At 43.1% G+C, this 19384-nt stretch overlaps 1 protein-coding gene across 1 annotated transcript; it reads right to left on the bottom strand.

The window, feature by feature from the left end:
* Window positions 1-434: 434 nt before the first annotated feature.
* Window positions 435-4062, bottom strand: cpt2 (carnitine palmitoyltransferase 2). Its single transcript, XM_028587340.1, has 5 exons — window positions 3684-4062; window positions 3311-3391; window positions 3094-3200; window positions 1697-3001; window positions 435-1199 (listed from the first exon to the last, which is right to left on the bottom strand). Exons 1-5 carry the CDS (start codon window positions 3863-3865, stop codon window positions 871-873), a joined length of 2004 nt encoding a protein of 667 aa, XP_028443141.1. The 5' UTR covers window positions 3866-4062; the 3' UTR covers window positions 435-870.
* Window positions 4063-19384: the final 15322 nt, after the last annotated feature.

Raw genomic sequence — 19384 nt, 5'->3', positions numbered from 1 at the left:
ATGGAGTTTTAATTTAAAATAATTCAAACACTAAGCAGCAAACAGTGAAGATAATTTAAATAGAAGTTATTACGGTGACCAACTGCAATTGCGCTGTTAAAAATCACAACTACACTAATCTGTATTGCAGAGAAAATCTACATCTGACAAGCCCAGTAAATATGACCAGCACTCACACAAAAAGTACTACAGTACACTGTAGTACATCACTTCTTGTTGACGTTCAAAGTATTATCAAACAAAACAGAGGCTAGCTCGCCCCTCCCTCATCCCATCCGTGCACTAACCCCCCCCACCCCCAAATCCTTGTTAGTGTGTTCAGGGGACAGGCAGCTAGCGTATATTGAGACGTTTGCTATATGTGACAAATTTTTTAGCTTAAAACACGTGACATTGCTTAGAGCACCTTTTTAAGGTGGAGTCAGCAATTCTAATCAAATTATACTTTGTTTAATTAGGTGAATATCTCCTCATGGTCTGCAAGCTGTCTGTGTGTGGGCTGAAAACAAATCCAGTGTTCATACAAAGCCCTGGCTCTGTAAATGGGAAACAAACTCTGCTCGGACTGACAACTCCACATTTAGGAAACCGTCTTGGAAAGCTAGTGGATTTAATCAGTTTAAGTGGAACGCTAACATTTTTTCCAGTATTTTATGTTCAATTTGGCTTTCATGATACAGGTTATGACTTCTGTCCACAGTCGAGGGCGGACACTAGAAACATCAGTCATTTCTATGAATTAACAAAATCACCCGTTTGTACCTACAGTAATATCCAAACCCATTCAAGAAATACATTTAAAGTTCCAAACTTCCCAGAGAAGTTAATCAGCAATTTGGGAACTCAGAATGATGGCAGAACAGTTGTTTCTTAGCCAAGTGTCTTTCCTTCCAGGACAGTAAAAATGTCCTCTAATGACTTGTAGACACACTGCAGGAATTCGTGGACGTTGCGAGCCGGGTAGCTGGAAACATTGCAGCCGATCCAGTCGTCATGGACACCGTAGCCAACACCAAACCCGTCAGGCACCACTGGGGCAAAGCCACCAAGGTTCACAGCTGGACTGGTGAGGGTGCTGGTGGAGAGGATGTTGTGGTTGATGGCAGCATAAGCTGGGTCTGTGTACAGGCTGTGCAGAGCCTGGTTCTTTGAATAGGCCAGGTATCTCAGAGCAAACAGGTGACGGTCAAAACCTTGGCCTGGTGAGAGCAATAAAAGAAGTTATTAGTACAGCAGACCAAAGGTGTGTGTGTGTTTTGAGACCAGCTTTGTCTTAAATTGCCCATTTACCCTTTAATCTAAAATATTGTCTTGAGCACATATTAACTGGTGCAACCCAGTCTTAGTAGATATACATTCTTTCCTGTTAATAAATTATAAGCCCCTTATAAAATTACCAACAGGAAAGGATAAGTGTAGAGCTGAAGGATAAATTGTTTTCAAATTGAAATAGCGATTAGAAAGAATGCGATTAATCAAATGTGAATATTTAGTCACAGATTGTTCACAGAAATGTTCTATTTTCAGTGGATTTTTCATTTATTTTGTATTTATTTATTTATACTGCAATTGAAGTGAGGCATATCATAAATTTTAGTTTACGAATTTTTTTATTATTATAACTAAGTTTTTAATCAATTTTTTTATTTTTATTGTGCGATTTATTGACAATCGCGACAGGCCTACCTGTACTCACCCATAGCTGCTTCTTTGGTGAGCTGTCCATGATATTTAGAGCATTCACTCAGCATAGCCTGTAGTTGCCCCACACTGTGTTGGCCTGGTTGGCAAACAAAGGCACGTGAACATCGTTCAGTGTGTATGGTGGCTGGCCGGATGGTCTCTGTGCGCCCATGCTTGAACGCCGCAGTGCTACAGGACTCATATGTGGCTACGGTCTGTCCATACTGCCTCAGAAAACCCATTTGAAAAGCCAGCTGGGCTATAGCATCTGGACTCAACTTGCTCTTCTTTAACTTTTCCTTGCCACCTTTTTTGAACTCCATTGCATCGATGGTGAGTTTCGATACAGCCGAGTCAAAGTTCTCCTTGGCATTTTTGATGCCATTCTCCAGCTCGCGGTCCAGGTTGAACTGCAGTCTGCGCACAGCAGAGGCTGAATCCACAGCAGCAGCAGCAGAGCCCGGGTGCACCAGTGGCTGCTCCGTTGTGTCTTTGAAGATCTCATTTTGAAAGCGAAGCACTGCTACGCCGTCGCCCCAGGAGTGCTCAAAATTGATGGCTGCCTGTCCATCTTTGGTCAGAATGATGCTGAAGGACTTGTCGTACCACCGATTGCAGCCGTCGCCATGCAGCATGTTATGGGAGATTTGAATATGGTCCCTCATGCTTTCATCGTCCAGACTGAGACAGAAAAGGGCGCTGTCAACAATCCGTAAATCCTCTACATTTCCAGCAGCTGTCAGCTTCTCCCTCATCCCGGCCCACACATCCCTGTTTTCACTGGTCAGGACTCCGAGAGGAAAGGCAGGCGCTGGCGTCAGGTCAGACAAAATGTAATTCAAGTGGGACTGGATCTCTGCAGGCTTCACCAAATTCCCATCCCTGTCTACAATGTCAAACACATACATGTTGCCTTTCCTCATAACTAGGAGATGTTGCGCTTTCTCATCAGTAAAAAGCTCGTCTCTACCACTCTTGGGAATCCGAGTTGAGTTGAAGAGGCGAAAGTACTGAGACATGTCCAGGGGGTAAGCATTCACCATGTAAGCTCCATACCAAGACAGTGAAGATGGGACCCAGCGGATAAACCTTTTAAAGCCATCTGTGTCACTCTTTGCCGGGTTGAGGTGGAAAACTTCTGGCTCCAGTAATCCGGCTCGCAGTGTTTTCATGAAGCGCACTGCCGAACAAACCATATTTGTCGCCCGCACAAGCTGGTCATTGTACTCTGTTTTAGGGTCAGGATTGAAGGACATGAAGGGGTTGAAGTTCAGCACCACAGATTCGCGAGCAGAAAGATACATGTCAAACCATGGGCCTGAAAGAAAATACGTTTTCGACCAGATTAATTATTGACTGTATTTTAAATACTTAAATTGAGAGTGGTTATTGTCAGAATGGCACATTCACCTGAGATGTAGCTTGTGTGCATATTCTTTTTGTCCTGAGCTACCAGTTCCTCATGCAGTTGTTTCCCCACACCATTCTGGAAATCTTTTGCAAGTTTCTCTGTTGTTCTAAAATACACAATTAAGATTGCTGCAGGTAAGATTCAAGTAGTTATTATTGGTCAGTAAGTTTTAAATATTGAAATTAAAAAAGGTGGATTTTCTTTCTAAAAACTTACCTGAACTGGTCAACATCCAGCAGAGGCCTCTGCGCAGCTAAATACCTTTTGACAGTATCCTCCAACTTTGGTATGGGTAGCCTAAACAATTTTTTAAAACGAGTGATCAAAGAGAAAATGTAGCTTCTCAACAGTCCAGTAAATGTTATGTCAGTAGATGGCCCCCAAGTGGTCATCGACCAAAAATCAAGTGTGCACTTTCACCTACATTCATCTAAAAGCTTAATGGGTCACCTTCTTTAACTTAGAAACACCTTGCTACAGCCACCAGACATATCCAAGGTAGTTTAGATTCATATCAGACCAGTAATGTTGAATTAAAGCGATATTCTAGGGTAATATAAAAAAAGGTAATTCACATTTAGCTCCTTACCTGGGTAAACTCTTCTGGTAATGCATCGATGGTACAACACTTTGGTGCAAATACTCGGTTGAAGACCCTTTTTTGCTGCTGTAGTTTCGCTTATTGATGCCCAGAGCAGAAGTTAAATGAATTAACTTTACGCTTCCGGATTTCCTCCGTGTAAAGCTTTGCATTGAAAGCAGACTGGCCATGGTGCTAACTAGCGAACTGAATACCTAATGGGGTGTTATCGACATAAAGCACACCGGCTAAAGCTAATGGACAAAAGCAAAATCTAAAGAGACATCCGTGTCACAGCTGTCACTCTACTATAACTAACGTTAGCCAACATTAGCAACTTGCACCGCCACTCCTCCTCTTCTTCTTCTTCTTCTTCTTCTTCTTCTTCTTCTTCTTCTTCTTCTTCTTCTTCTTCTTCTTCTTCTTCTTCTTCTTCTTCTTCTTCTTCTTCTTCTGCTTCTTCTTCTGCTGTTAAACGAACTACTGCCATCCATCGATCAAAGTTTGAATAGATTCTTTATATAGTCCTGTTAGCCTGGTTAACACCAGACCCTTCTCAGTTGTAACTGAGAGTGAGTCTGGGCAAGGATCTTTTTTTCCCCCCTTCAGTTAATTTATTGAAAGCATTTGCAGTTACAAACAACACATACAAGTACACATACATACAACTACAAAATAAATACATAAACAAATCATATCCCAGGGAGTCTGCAAAGTCCAGCAAGGCTAATCAACAAGCAGTCCAATATCATTCAGTCACGTGATGTCACAAGTGTTGAATATATCTGCACAGTCTTCAGAGCTTTACAGTTCTTTGAATATCTTATGGAGTCCAAATATTCATTGACTTCACTCTGGACAAACACTGGAAAGAAAGGTTTAGAGCCCCTGAACTTACATTTATGGATGTGATATTTAGTGAGTATTAATAAAAGATTAATAATGAAATATTTTCCTTCCTTGTCCATCGACCACACCAAGAAAACATCCTAAAAAACAAAATGAGAAATCCGTAACAAAATAGGTTTGGATAAATTCAAGGACATCTGACCAGAATTTTTCTGTGTAGGAACATTTCCAAAATAAATGGGAAATATCTTCATCTGACCTTTTACAGAAAGAGCATTCAGATTCCATATCTGGTTTATACTGCTTAAGCACACACTTTGCTGGGTAGAATCTGTGTTAATTAATCAATAAGTGAATTAATTTAAAAGTAACTTATCTCAATTTATTAGTAAGCATATATTTAAAAGGCAAAGACCAAACGTTTTTCCAAGGGACAGTCTCTATTAAACTGTTCCAATATGGGATTATATAAGGAATAGTAACAATGTCTTTTTGGTAAAGAGTCCTAATTGTTTTATTTTTAGTCCAGCGCACTGCCGAAAAGCATAAACTCCCCACAGCAGTGTCAGATAAATCCATATTGTGAGTCAGTGGCCAGGGGAAATTAATGCCTCCCAGCTGCATTCTGATTCCAGAAGGAATTGCGTCAATGACAAGTGCATCGCTATATTAACGTCTCCTCCCACAACTAAGGAGGCATAAGGGTATTTGTTCAACCAGTATGATATTTTATCAACTATGGTATCAAGAAGCATGTTATTCTTCACAGAGGAGTTGTATCCATATAGGTTTATAATGATTATTTTATGATTATTTTTAGTAATTACCATTATGAGAAAATGCCCTGAAGAATCTAAGTCGGTATTTTGAATATTCCCATTAAAATTGTACCTAAAGATTCCTACACCAGCTGAGTGTTCTGATCCATGTGCTAACCAGATGTTGTCTCCCCACTGTGACCTCCAAAAATTACAGGCATTGGCTGTTGAGTGACATTCTGAAAAAAAAAATCTGTCTTATTTTTCTTTGCAAACAAAAACAGAGCCTTGCGTTTCACACAATTTTTAAGACCCCTGGCATTAATAGACATTAAAGACAAAGACATAGAACAATATCAGGTATGACCTGAAAACTGGAAAAATACACAAGATTCTTTCTAAACACCTAGTTAGAAAATTGTTATAAACTGTAATAGAAAAAACAAACCCCTAGCAAAAGGAAGCATGTATATAAATTCTATATAAATATTTTGAGAAATCTACAACACAAATAAAGCTATGTCCTTTGAGTAAAACATTTAAAGACATTTTTTTTCTCCAAGTAGGCTATACAAGAGCCGTTGACCTTACAGTGAACTGATTTTTAAAGTATAGCTACAAGAGCCATAAGTAACTTCAATTAGTTATCTAGCACATTCTGTCTTTTTAATGTGTGCTTTTTATGTGTACCCTTCATTTTTCTGTTCTACCCACCTTTTCTGAAGTCCTAACCAGAAAATTATATTCAGCATTGAGAGCATTACATCTAAACTTGAAAACAAAAAGGCCTATATATCCATCTACAGATGACCCATATTCATGTCATCCAATCAGTGGAGAGTTGCTACCATTCATACAACTCATAGTAGGTTTACAACAGAGGTATTGCGTGACTTATTTACACTAGCAAAAATAGAAAATAAATACATAGATAACCTTGGGTGACTTTGTAAGTAGGTAAACCCTTTGAAAATAAAAAAATTTGTGAATTAGATTTTTGATTATTATTTTTTAAATAATATTTTTGTTGTTTAATGTTTACAGTAGAACTTGGCTGGTAGTTTTTTTTATAGTACTCCTGAGATGAATAATCCACCCAGAGGTAGAGCAGACAACCTTAAAAGTCATGACCACTGTAAATAGACCACTTAGTTAAGACTCACATGTGCAAGCCTAAGCATAGAGAGCAGCTCAGAGGCCTCGCTTACATGTTGTTCACTGTGACCCGTTTACCATCAATATGTGCGAAATGTCCCCTGAAACCCACTTTCTTCCTCTACTCCTTCGCCTGTTCGACCAGGGCCACAATTTGTTCCTGACATCTTTGGCATCTTGAGTCAGGTCTTCGAAAATTTTGAATTTCCTTTCCTTGAGTACAGTCGATGTTCTGGCATCCTTCCAAATCTTGTCCCAGTGGGTTTGTGATAGAAACTGCACAATAATACGGCGGTTGGAATGTGCATCTCCCGAGCGGGGTCCCAGTCTGTGAGCAATGTCCACTTGGTCAGGCCAGTTGGTCTGCGATGTCTAGTGAGACCTGGCTGAGTAGGTCCACCATAATTTTTTAAACATTTTCTCCTGTTTGTTCCTTGACCCCAGCGACACATAGATTCCACCTCCTCTTGTAATTATCAAGTTCATTGCACCTGTCACAGAGCCCACCGTTTTCTTTCTCCAGGAATCCAACTTTTTTCTCCAGGTTTCAACTTTGCTGTTGCTTCTTTTATTTGTTTCCCCATGTATTCCATAGCGTCAGTGACACTTTTTATGGAGCAAGTATTATCTTTAACTGTCGCCTCAAATGACTGCAACCTCCTCAGTGACTCTTCTTGCATCTTTTCAACTCTCTGCATTACTGTTAGCAGAAAAGAGTTGGGTACAGATTCAAGTTCATTGTCATCAAGTGTTTTACTTCTCTTGGTGGCTTGCGGCTTCAGCACATTTGGCAACAGCTGCGCCGAGTCCGAGCCCTCCTGCTCCGGCAAAGTTACCTCCATCTTGCCTTCTTCAACCTGCGGAGCTTTCTTGGCGTATGAGTGCATTATGCTGCTAATATCTTCCTCTTTGTCCATTTTTCAAGAATATGTGGGTCAACCGAGGACTACTGGCCGAATAGAAGAAATAACAGTCTGTTCCATTTGTAAAGTTAGCCGTTGGGTTATCAGAAAGTGGTTTGCGTTAGCCACTAACTTTAGCCGGTTTTAAAAAAAGTCGAAAAAGTAAGTGTTAACTGTTCAAAAAACCGAGGTTTGCTACTTTATATTGCAGAGCGACAACAGAATGATGTTACTGCAACGCCATCTTGCCACCACCCCACCTTATTCGTTCTGGGCAAGGTTCACTCACAACTCATTTCCAAAGGGGCGTCACCAACGGATGCCGCTCAAATGCCTCTGGGCGCAATTAGATAGTCCTTCAACCAATCAGACCAACAATCCGGATGACGTAGCAGCGACAGCAGCATCAACGGGTTGCTGCGCTTCAGTGGCTAATACATCCATGTTCGGTGGCCGTCGTGTTGAATGTAAACAAAAAGCTGCACTAACATCCTCGTGTAAAGCCCACCTCAACGGTTGTGATTGGTACCTCGATTTGGAAAAATTGGAAATGGGCTTGAATGGGCTCTTCGCCAGACTGACTTGCAGAGCAAATCTCAAATTTGCCGGAAGTTCGTCAGGGTTTTCCTAGGCTACAGTCCTGTATCATGCGGCAGGAACTGGGCTACGTTCAGCCCTCTTAATACATCCATGGTTCAGCCCCGACAAAACGTAGAAACCATGGATTTGTAGCAACACGTTTTTTTCAACTGAAACAGGGATGCGCAAGCTCTGCCTTTTTATTACCACAAGTTTATAGACACGTCTCTGCTGATTGGGTATCACCTGTGACACAGCCAATAAAAAAGACACACACCCACCAAAACATAACTCAAAGCCCGTTGCGCACCATTTCACACAGACTAAGTTAATATTATATTATTAATTATAAGTATTAATATTATTATACAATTTTATATAATTAATATTTACAGTCTATGGTTTCACACCGAAACACAGGATACATGATTGCCCCCCAACAAATCTAATTTTGTTGTTTCCTATAGTTCACTATTACACGAGAGGGTTTGATTTAATGTCATTATTGACAATAATGCTGCTAGGACCGAGGCGCTTGTGCAGAGGTTCGTAAGCATCACTGAAGTGCCAATAATATGTCGTTAAAGCTACAGTGTGTAAGAATTTCTCCCATGTAGCGCCCTCTATCTCCCCGCCCCCATTCCGAGCGTGTTTTAACTCCTACGGTGGCCGTATTATTCCAAGAAGTACGTCTTCATCCATGAGTGTTCCTTTCAATGTAATAATAGTTTTACGTTATTTAGTTGCCATTTCATTGCTAACATCTACTATAACTATCAGGTTCCCAAACATATGCAAGCTAATGTTGGTAAAGTATCAGTTATCGTTATTCTGTATATTGTACAAGATTAATAGTGTAAGGCAATAATAGTGTAGGAGAGAAGCAACGGAGGTTTGAGTTTTTAATATATTTCTCTGAGCAGTATGAACAATCATGTCAATCAAACTGAAATTAGCTCTTAGTATCTCCATCGTTTACACGCAGCTGTTCTAGCTGTAGCTAGTCTGTGTTACAAATCCATTACGTGAGTTGTCTGCCAGGAAAATCACAACACATATGATTACGTTTATGTTACAAGGTAGACAATCCTTTTTCATAATTGATAACTGAAAAGTACGCTAGACATCATTCTAACCATGCTATAGTTAGTAAAGCAACTTTAAAACTTCAAATTTACACAAATAGGCAGAATTACCTTTTGAGAAGAAAGTAGGCAACTTTGGCGTCCCTTTTTAAAATGCTTGCTCCTTATAAGCTCTTTCCATCTTGGAAAAGCCACTCTCTTTTTAGCTTCCTTGGTGACTCTGTTATCTTCTCCCTCTCCCTGGCATTCGTCACAGTGCCGCTTTTAAAGCGCGAAAGGCGGAGGTATGTCCCTCTTTGGATAGTGTATTTTAAAGATGGAGGCGCAACATGACGGTCGTGACCTTTGAGTGTAATATTGTGACTATACAACAACGGTTACCAACAAAATAAAAGTTATAATCAAACTGTATTCATATTGTGGGGCAACTTGCTCTCAAAATAAAAAAAAAGCAACAGAGACGATTCTAGTCTGTTTTGTCTAGCCTAGAAATACAGACGCACCCTAGCGGCAGCAAATGTAATTTGCAGCCAGGATCATCTAGCAACACTCCGTTGACTTGCAAGCTGGAAAAACCAAACTCTAGTCAGGCCAATCACATCGTGTATAGAGTCGGTGGGCGGGCTTAAGATAATGACAGCAGAGTTGCAACGGTTCCGCGTGAATTCCCTGCTACTTGAAAACAAAGAAGATGGATGCTGCTGCTGCTGGCGAACATCGGTCTTTCGAATCGTCTTTGGCCGCAACTCTGGAGTTAAGCTTTTCTTTGAGAAAAGAACAAAGAACAGCACTGAAGTCATTCCTAAAAAAGGAAGATGTGTTCGGAATTTTGCCAACCGGCCGATAACGGCAAAAGTTTAATCTATCAACTAGCGTTGCTCTGGTGGGTTGTAGCTCTATCCTATTGCGTGCAAAGGGAATTTGAAAGACAACCGTTTATCCCGCCCCTCGGATTGAGCCCTGCCAATGGTATGTTCCCAGACCCAACATCTTGATGTGGGTCTGGCTTGTCAGGCTATGTTTTGCCAGCCAGTCAACTTAGATTAACTTTAGCTTTGTAGAGATTGTGGGATTTCCCAAACTGAATTCTTACCGCAAATACAGGCCCGGCGCCAAGATAAAATGACTAAGGGGCAGGTAAAAATTGCGAGGGGGCGATTTCTTTTCACAAAGTAGGATACAATTAACTAATTTATTCAGGCTTTTCCTGCGCTGCCCCAACACTCGCAAATGGGGCATTTGTCCATTTTTAAGAACGACTTGAAAAAGTAACTATTTAAAAGTCAGCTTTATGAGCTTTAGGCTTTTCATTACAGATCGAACACACACACACACATGGCTGTGACTGCGCTCTCCCAGTGCGTGCTCCCGGTTGTAGACATTTCCGTCCAGTAATGGTTGATCCAACACTTAAGAATAAAATATTTATAAAAAGTTTAGCTAGTGCAGCTAGTGCATGTTAACCTAATGTTAGAAACTGCTAATGTCAGGGTCTGAGGGAAGCTGCGCTGCAATGATACGAGTAGGTGGATGGTGGACGCTCCTCGTCATCAGATGAAGATTCCTGTTATCAGATGAAGATCTGATGAAAATGACAGGTCATAGATCTTTTCCCGATCCGATTCTCCATCAATCATGTCCAAATCTAGCTTGCTCATACTTCTGATAATGCAGACGCCTTGTCAAAAGACATGTAAACACTACGCGTTGCTAGGCTACCGGCACAGTGGGTTTTTTCAAGGGGTAGCTAGCTAAAGTCATAGCTTTAAAGGAAGAGAGAGGACGGCTGGAGTGCTTGCTCTCTGTGTCAAATATCGCCGCAGATGGGATTACATTGTTGTTTGTAGTTGAAAGCCCCCATGCAATGTAGACGCCAAGTAGAACTTGTAGCCTAATAGTAATTGTGTTGTTATGTTTGTACGTTTTATGGATGTATGTTGAAACCAGGGGGCAGAAAGTACAACTGAGGGGACAAAGCCCCTTTTTGCCCCCTTGTGGCGCTGAGTGCGCAAGTATAAACACCAAACTGCTTTGCTAGATTTATCCTGTTATGTAACAGTTTTTCCATGGAGAGATTTAGATACTAAATGTCCGCGAACCTCAAACAACACAAAAAATTTCCTGTCCCTGTAAAACGTTAGTCAGCAGCTAACTTAAGATAGCGTTAGCACCAAACTGCTTTGCTAGCACAATCTTGTTGTAACTAAGATATTTGCTGATCAACAGATATAGCTCCTGTATGTCCGCAAAAATCACATTTAGCAGCTACTACAACTGATCCAAAACATTTCCAGTTAAAGTTAACTTGAGAACGTTGTAACAAATAAGTTGTTTAATCCAATTTATTCACTTGATATACTAGTTGGCAAGCTTTTGTGTGTTCCACTGTGGTTCCTGAATTACTTACAAGAGTACAAATGTTTTGAAACTGTTTTTTTAATTCAACAGAAATGGCAGACCTCTCCGTGAACCGTCACCTTATCGTGGTGGAGAGGTTTGTGTGTCTCTGTGAAACTGAGGGCTGTGTTGTCTGGAGCTGTGTGCTCCTGGTAGGGTCTCCCAAGGCAAAGTGGTCTCAGGTGAGGGGCCAGACAAAGAATGGTTCAAAAACCCCAATGAATAAACGAGGTAGAGATGGAGTGACCCTGCCCGGAGGAAGCCCGGGGCCCCTGTCTGGAGCCAGGCCCAGATGGCGGGCTCGTCCGCGAGCACCTGGTGGCCGGGTTTGCCACGGAGCCCGGCCGGGCACAGCCCAAAAAAGCTACGTGGCTCCCATCTCTCCAGCCCATGGGCCCACCACTTGTGGGAGGAACCGCTGGGGTCGGGTGCGTTGTCACACGGGTGGCAGTGAAGGTCAGGGGCCTCGACGGACCAGACCCGGGCAGCAGACGCTGGCTCTAGGGAGGTGGAACGTCACTTCTCTGTGGGGGAAGGAGCCGGAACTGGTGCGGGAGGTGGAGCGCTACCGGTTAGATCTGGTGGGGCTTACCTCTACGCATAATCTCGGTTCTGGAACCATACTCCTGGATAGGGGTTGGACTCTTTTCTTCTCCAGAGTTGCCCAGGGTGTGAGGCGCCGGGCGGGTGTGTGGATACTCACAAGTCCCCGGCTGAGTGCCGCTACGTTGGAGTTTACCCCGGTGGACGAGAGGGTCGCCTCCCTACGCCTGCGGGTTGTGGGCGGGAAAACTCTGACTGTTGTTTGTGCATATGCACCAAACAGGAGTTCGGAGTATTCGGCCTTCTTGGAGACCTTGACTGGAGTCCTGCATGGGGCTCCAGTGGGGGACTCGATTGTTCTGCTGGGGGACTTCAACGCGCACGTGGGCAATGATGGAGACACATGGAGAGGCGTGACTGGAAGGAACGGCCTCCCTGATCTAAACCAGAGTGGTTGTTTGTTGTTGGACTTCTGTGCTAGTCATGGATTGTCTATAACAAACACCATGTTCGAACATAGGGATGCTCATTAGTGTACTTGGTACCAGAGCACCCTAGGCCAAAGGTCAATGATCGATTTTATAATCGTTTCATCTGATCCGAGGCCGTGTGTTTTGGACACTCGGGTGAAGAGAGGGGCGGAGCTGTCAACTGATCACCATCTGGTGGTGAGTTGGGTCAGGGGGTGGGGGAAGACTCTGGACAGACCTGGTAAGCCCAAACGTGTAGTGCGGGTAAATTGGGAACGTCTGGAGGAGGCCCCTGTCTGACAGACTTTCAACTCACACCTCCGGCGGAGCTTTTTCGTGCATCCCTGTGGAGGCTGGGGGCATTGAACCCGAGCTGTGGTCTTAGGGTCTTGGGTGCCTCAAGGGGCGGTAACCCACAAACACCATTGTGGTGGACAACGGTGGTCAGGGAAGCCGTCCGACTGAAGAAGGAGTCTTTCCGGGATATGTTATCCCAGAGGACTCCGGAGGCGGTTGCAGGGTATCGAAGGGCCCGAAGGGCTGCAGCCTCTGCCGTGAAAGAGGCAAAGCAGCGGGTGTGGGAGAAGTTTGGAGAAGACATGGAGAAGGACTTTCGGTCGGCACCAAGGTGCTTCTGGAAAACTGTTTGCCACCTCAGGAGGGGGAAGCGGGGAACCATCCAAGCTGTGTACAGTAAGGATGGGACACTGTTGACCTTAACTGAGGAGGTAATAGGGCGGTGGAAGGAGCACTTTCAGGAACTCCTGAATCCGACTAATACGCCCTCTATGTTAGAGGCAGAGCTGGAGGATGATGGGGGATCATTGTCAATTTCCCAGGCGGAGGTCACTGATGTAGTCAAACAACTCCACAGTGGCAAAGCCCCAGGGATTGATGAGATCCGTCCAGAAATGCTCAAGGCTTTGGGTGTGGAGGGGCTGTCCTGGTTGACACGCCTCTTCAACATTGCGTGGAAGTCTGGGACGGTGCCAAAGGAGTGGCAGACCGGGGTGGTGGTTCCCCTTTTTAAAAAGGGGGACCAGAGGGTGTGTGCCAATTACAGGGGTATCACACTTCTCAGCCTCCCTGGTAAAGTCTACTCCAAGGTGCTGGAAAGGAGGGTTCGGCCGATAGTCGAACCTCGGGTTGAGGAGGAACAATGCGGATTCTGTCCTGGTCGTGGAACAACGGACCAGATCTTTACTCTCGCAAGGATCCTGGAGGGAGCCTGGGAGTATGCCCAACCGGTCTACATGTGTTTTGTGGATCTGGAAAAGGCGTATGACCGGGTCCCCCGGGAGATACTGTGGGAGGTGCTGCAGGAGTATGGGGTGAGGGGGTCTCTTCTCAGGGCCATCCAATCTCTTTACAACCAAAGCGAGAGCTGTGTCCGGGTTATCGGCAGTAAGTCTGACTCGTTTCAGGTGAGGGTTGGCCTCCACCAGGGCTGCGCTTTTTCATCAATCCTGTTTGTAACATTTATGGACAGGATATCAAGGCGTAGTCGGGGTGGAGAGGGGTTGCAGTTCGGTGGGCTGGGGATCTCATCGCTGCTCTTTGCAGATGATGTGGTCCTGATGGCATCATCGGCCTGTGACCTTCAGCACTCACTAGATCGGTTTGCAGCCGAGTGTGAAGCAGTTGGGATGAGGATCAGCACCTCTAAATCTGAGGCCATGGTTCTCAGCAGGAAACCGATGGAGTGCCTACTCCAGGTAGGGAATGAGTCCTTATCCCAAGTGAAGGAGTTCAAGTACCTTGGGGTTTTGTTCGCAAGTGAGGGGACAATGGAGCGGGAGATTGGTCGGAGAATCGGCGCAGCGGGTGCGGTATTACATTCAATTTATCGCACCGTTGTGACCAAAAGAGAACTGAGCCAGAAGGCAAAGCTCTCAATCTACCGGTCAGTTTTTGTTCCTACCCTCACCTATGGTCATGAAGGCTGGGTCATGACAGAAAGAACGAGATCCAGGGTACAAGCGGCCGAAATGGGTTTCCTCAGGAGGGTGGCTGGCGTCTCCCTTAGAGATAGGGTGAGAAGCTCAGTCATCCGTGAGGAGCTCGGAGTAGAGTCGCTGCTCCTTCGCGTCGAAAGGAGCCAGTTGAGGTGGTTCGGGCATCTGGTAAGGATGCCCCCTGGGCGCCTCCCTAGGGAGGTGTTCCAGGCACGTCCAGCTGGGAGGAGGCCTCGGGGAAGACCCAGGACTAGGTGGAGGGATTATATCTCCAACCTGGCCTGGGAACGCCTCGGGATCCCCCAGTCGGAGCTGGTTAATGTTGCTCGGGAAAGGGAAGTTTGGGGTCCCCTGCTGGAGCCTCTCCCCCTGCGACCCGATACCGGATAAGCGGACGAAGATGGATGGATGGATGAGAAATGGCAGAGATGATATTTTAAGTGATGCTCTAGGTGTGCTCAAATGGCTCTGGGTGTGCTGTTATGCTGACTTGAGCACGTTCTCAATGTCTACTTGACCAATAACATTGTCTGGTTGGATCTACTTGTTGTATAATATTTAATAAAGTAACACTATATAGGGAATAGTGAGCGAGTGAATGAAATTAAACAGTTTCAAACACAGCTCTTGTCTTATGATCAATCAATGTTTCCATGACGTGTTTTCATGGTGACAATCCAAAATTATACAACAAGTAGATACGACCAGACAATCTGATTGGTCAACTAGGCATTTAGAAAATGCTCAAATCAGCATGATGTTAAAAAACAAAAAAGCGATCACTTTTTTCAACTAAATTTGTGCTAGCGTGTGTTTAAAACATTTTAAATCCTGCATTAACTTTTCATATGGTATTTTCAAACAAGGTTATATATTAATTTTGTAAAATATTTAACCTGCAATATGCTCTTTAAGTCCTTGCTATAAAACTCCCATTTGAACTTATTTCATTGCTTAGTCTAATTTGTGCATCCTACATCACTTTTCCACTTTTTCAACTTATTATACAGTTTCAGTTGCTTTTTCAAGCATGCATGTTCAACTGTATCTACTGGTTCATACTCCATTCAAACCTTAAAATGTTCCACATCTTTCATACATTTGGAATTCTTCTTACATAGTTAAGCCAGTAGTAGTAGTAGTAGTTTTAGAAATTGGTGGCTTCTAGGCCGAGAAAAGCCATAAAATGTGTTTTTGGCTCAGGTGGATGAAAGACACCAAATCCCAGAATGCACTTGCTTTGCTGCTTTAGAGTATACTCCCAAGCCATGCCTACCGTTTACAGACAGACAGACAGTGAGACAGTAAACTCAACTCAAGTGTGTTTTATTGTCATTTTAACCATATACACGAAACAACGTTTCACCGTGGCTCAAGTGGTTACACAATTAAAATATATAAAAACAACATTATATAAAAATGACATACGAAACAGGCTATATTTAGTACACACACATTATATGCTCTGTAAAGTTCAGCTAACACACACTAGCATTAGCGCTTGGTGGGCTGGAAAAAACCGAGTATAAACACAGCCGTAAATTTACGTGGAATGTAGAATGGTCGGCATTTAACAGTCACAAACTTCACCAGCAGTTGGCAGTTAGTTGGATACAAGCACCAGTCCGTGTTAACACAGGCCACCTCCACTAGTCTTACCTGGCGACAGAGCAGCCGGCCTGGTAGCTGGATAGTTTGGTACACTGTTGTTCAGCAATGTTTCCACAACAACAAAAACACAGCAGTCTCTAAACTCGGGAGTTTCGTTGAAGTTGGATGTAGTCCAGTTTGTTGTCTAATGAGCGAACACTTGCAAGTAGTATTGATGGAACAGGTGGCCGGCTAGCGTTATATTTCCACCGGCACTCGTTCAACGTTCCCCGCTGATGATGTCCCTTTACCGGCCATAGGCATCGAGCAACACTGCTGGTCTCCATAGCAGGTGGGCGAAGCTCGCGTAGTGTGCGAGTATTCCGTCTGTAATAAAGTGTCCTGCATATTCTCTGATATGTACCAATGTATCCCGGTGGTACACATGTGCGGTAGTTTGAACGCACATAATTGTTGTAAAAGCTGCTGAGAGACTTACTGTTTAGCGAGAATTCAAAATGGCTGACGCTCGTTTTGCTTTGGCAATCTTCGGAGAAAGATGACAGTCCAATGCCGAAGTAGCTCCTACTACTGGCTGTAGTCCATTGTCTCTGGTCAAAAAATCTTTCATCAGTCATCAGATTTTTTAATTTTTTTCCAGACCCACAATACAGAGATCTCTCGTCTCAAGGGGACATGAGGGAGGGAAGCACGGTCATTTGAAAATACTACCGGGTTTCTACTGATACAAAGCTTAATGCTAAATCGGTGAAGTATCCCTTACATTACAGTTAGTAAGACAGAGTTTATTGATATGAACTAAATAGTGCGCACACGCACACACACACACACACACACACACACACACACACACACACACACACACACACACACAAACACACACACAGAGTTAATTTCTGATTTTCAAGATAAAAGTCCAAGCTGGTAATTTAATCATAACAGATTCAAAAATTCAAAATTAAAGTTCAATATTCCTACAGGAAGCTCAGCATGAGGCTTTCAAAATAAAAGCCCCCATACAGCCATTAGCCGCTTTCTGACCAAGTAGTTACAGGAACTTAGTTATAGGAAAAGTCCACTTCTAAGCAGATCTTCTAACTACTCTCCCCGAAAACCGCTTTTTCCATTTGCATTCGCACTGGCCAATTGGCCATAGGGACTATAGGAGGGGTAAGGGAGTGATGCAAGCATGGCAACGGTCTTTATAGCGTTAAAATCAGAAAACAAATACACCAAAAGAAGTATGAACTAAATACTAAATCTAATGTATATAGCATATTTGTCATAATTTAAACGAGTCTCCCGAAGAGAAACGGGTATCTCTCTCTCCCCCACCTCTGCCTGCTGCGCTGTGGACGTGTGTGTGTGTGTGTGTGTGTGTGTGTGTGTGTGTGTGTGTGTGTGTGTGTGTGTGTGTGTGTGTGTGTGTGTGTGTGCGCGCGATGACAAGCCGGAATGAAAACAAGCCAAACTGAAATAGGAGTAACGAAGCTATTTTTAAAATGTAAGGAGTAAAAAATACAGATAATTGTGTGAAAATGTAAGGAGTAGAAGTAAAAAGTATGCTGTAAAATAATTACTCCAGTAAAGTATAGATACCCAAAATGTCTACTTAAGTAAGATAATGAAGTATTTGTACTTCGTTACTTGACACCTCTGATCATACAATTGGGGTTCTTCTTGCACATTTCAAGCCTTAATTATTCCACATCTTTTTTACATTAGTGGTGGTGTTCAACTTTTAAATGAAATTCATACTAATAAACCATACTCACTTTTTCAACTATTCTCACTACTTCACCTTCTTTCCTACAAATATAACTTAGCAATCCAGTTTAGCTTTAGTAATTTAGCTTTTCAGCATTCGCACACATTTTCTGCAGGAAATGAGTTTTCTAGTGTATAACCGTGTTCGGCTTTATTGTGTGCAGCTATGGATGAAGATGAGTTGCATCAGTTGAAGCCTTTTAAGTTTGTCTTTCACAGAATGGAAGACGTGGAAGTTTCTGGAGGAAAACGCAGATAGGCGACAGTACTTGACCTACTGTGAATGGCAAGAAGACAATTAGGTCACGTGACCTAATGGCGAACTAGTTAAGTGAAGGACGAGCTCCGTGTAGTGCACTGCTGTATTTATCCTTTTGAAAATACTGATCTGAGATATTTGTGCTCAGTTGGGACGAGCAACATCCTGGATCCCGAAAATGTCAAAATCTAAAAAGATATATTGGCGATATTAAGCAGCACAGGGATGTCGTTAGGCCAATTTTAGGGGTGCTGAAGCTACCCTTAAATGTTCCTAAGCCCCCCTAAATAATAAGAACAATAATTATTGAGAGAGGGAGATTGAATAGATTTTTTATTTTTTTTTATTACAGTGCACTCTGTATCACTAACTACGGTGAATCAGTCTTCCTTCACCATTCATCTGTGTGTGTCGATGTGTAGTGTGTCTGTTTTAATTCTATTTTACAACTGTCAGCTGGTCAAAATGGAAGTGTTGGAGACTCAACAAGCGCCCACGTGCACGGTAATTGTATATGGACGAGCGAGGTAGAGAGTTAACTACTGAAGAGAGCCAAGCGGTATTAAAACAAAGCAGAGAATCCAAGACTCTGCAACTGCAAGCCTCTCATTGACTACGTTTTACAAGCTGTCAATTTTCGGGTTAAGGTCACTATTCAGGTTTCTGAAACATTCGGAATAACCCGTTTACATGCGTGAGCAGAGAGAGTTACTCCTGTATACATGGAATTTGTAATCAATTGACAATATCCCGATGTAAACGGCGACGCACGATTAGCGTCTGGACGTAGCCTACGGACAACCTTAAGACGCAATAACTTTTTGGTCACCTTCTTATAAATCTCACTATCTCGGTACTTTCTGCCGTCAACAAAAGACATTCTATTCATGGTTTTCACCACACTAATAAAGAAATTGGTTTCCTCCTCGCTCCAAAATTGTGGTGCTGTGCTGCGTCTCGCCATGTTTACCTCTACTTCTTGTTTACTTCCGGTATACTGCGCGCAGGTTTTCTGCATTGACATATATATAACTATATTATTATAGTATATAATTATTATTATAACTGTTTTCTGGCGCATACAAGAAGTTCCTCTACTCAAAAGACCAAGATTCCTTGCGAATAGAACATGCGCAGAACACAAATCAATGTTCCTTTTGATGGGGATATGCCGATATGCGTTTACATGACCAAAATTTCGGGTTAGAAAAGGGGTAACCAAGTAGCATATTCGGGTTTTTAAAAACCAGAATATGAGCATATTCGGGTTTTTGCCGGTGTTTACATGGCCCGTGCGCGACCGGGTTATTCCTAATATTCCGGTTTTGAACGGGTTATTAGCTGCATGTTTTTTAGTCAATTCCAATGCAACAGCACCAG

The sequence above is a fragment of the Perca flavescens genome, chromosome 9, assembly GCF_004354835.1.
Source record: "Perca flavescens isolate YP-PL-M2 chromosome 9, PFLA_1.0, whole genome shotgun sequence".
NCBI classification, from domain to species: domain Eukaryota; kingdom Metazoa; phylum Chordata; class Actinopteri; order Perciformes; family Percidae; genus Perca; species Perca flavescens.
Note: the sequence above shows the minus strand (reverse complement) of the source record. Positions and strands in the feature narration are given on the sequence as shown.

Excerpts from the sequence above, each read along its gene's own strand:
- cpt2 (XM_028587340.1), bottom strand. The coding sequence starts at position 3,865 with ATGGCCAGTCTGCTTTCAATGCAAAGCTTTACACGGAGGAAATCCGGA. Across the intron at positions 3,392-3,683 it reads TACCAGAAGAGTTTACCCAG|GCTACCCATACCAAAGTTGG; the intron begins GTAAGGAGCTAA and ends AAAATTGTTTAG. Across the intron at positions 3,002-3,093 it reads GCACACAAGCTACATCTCAG|GCCCATGGTTTGACATGTAT; the intron begins GTGAATGTGCCA and ends ATTTTCTTTCAG.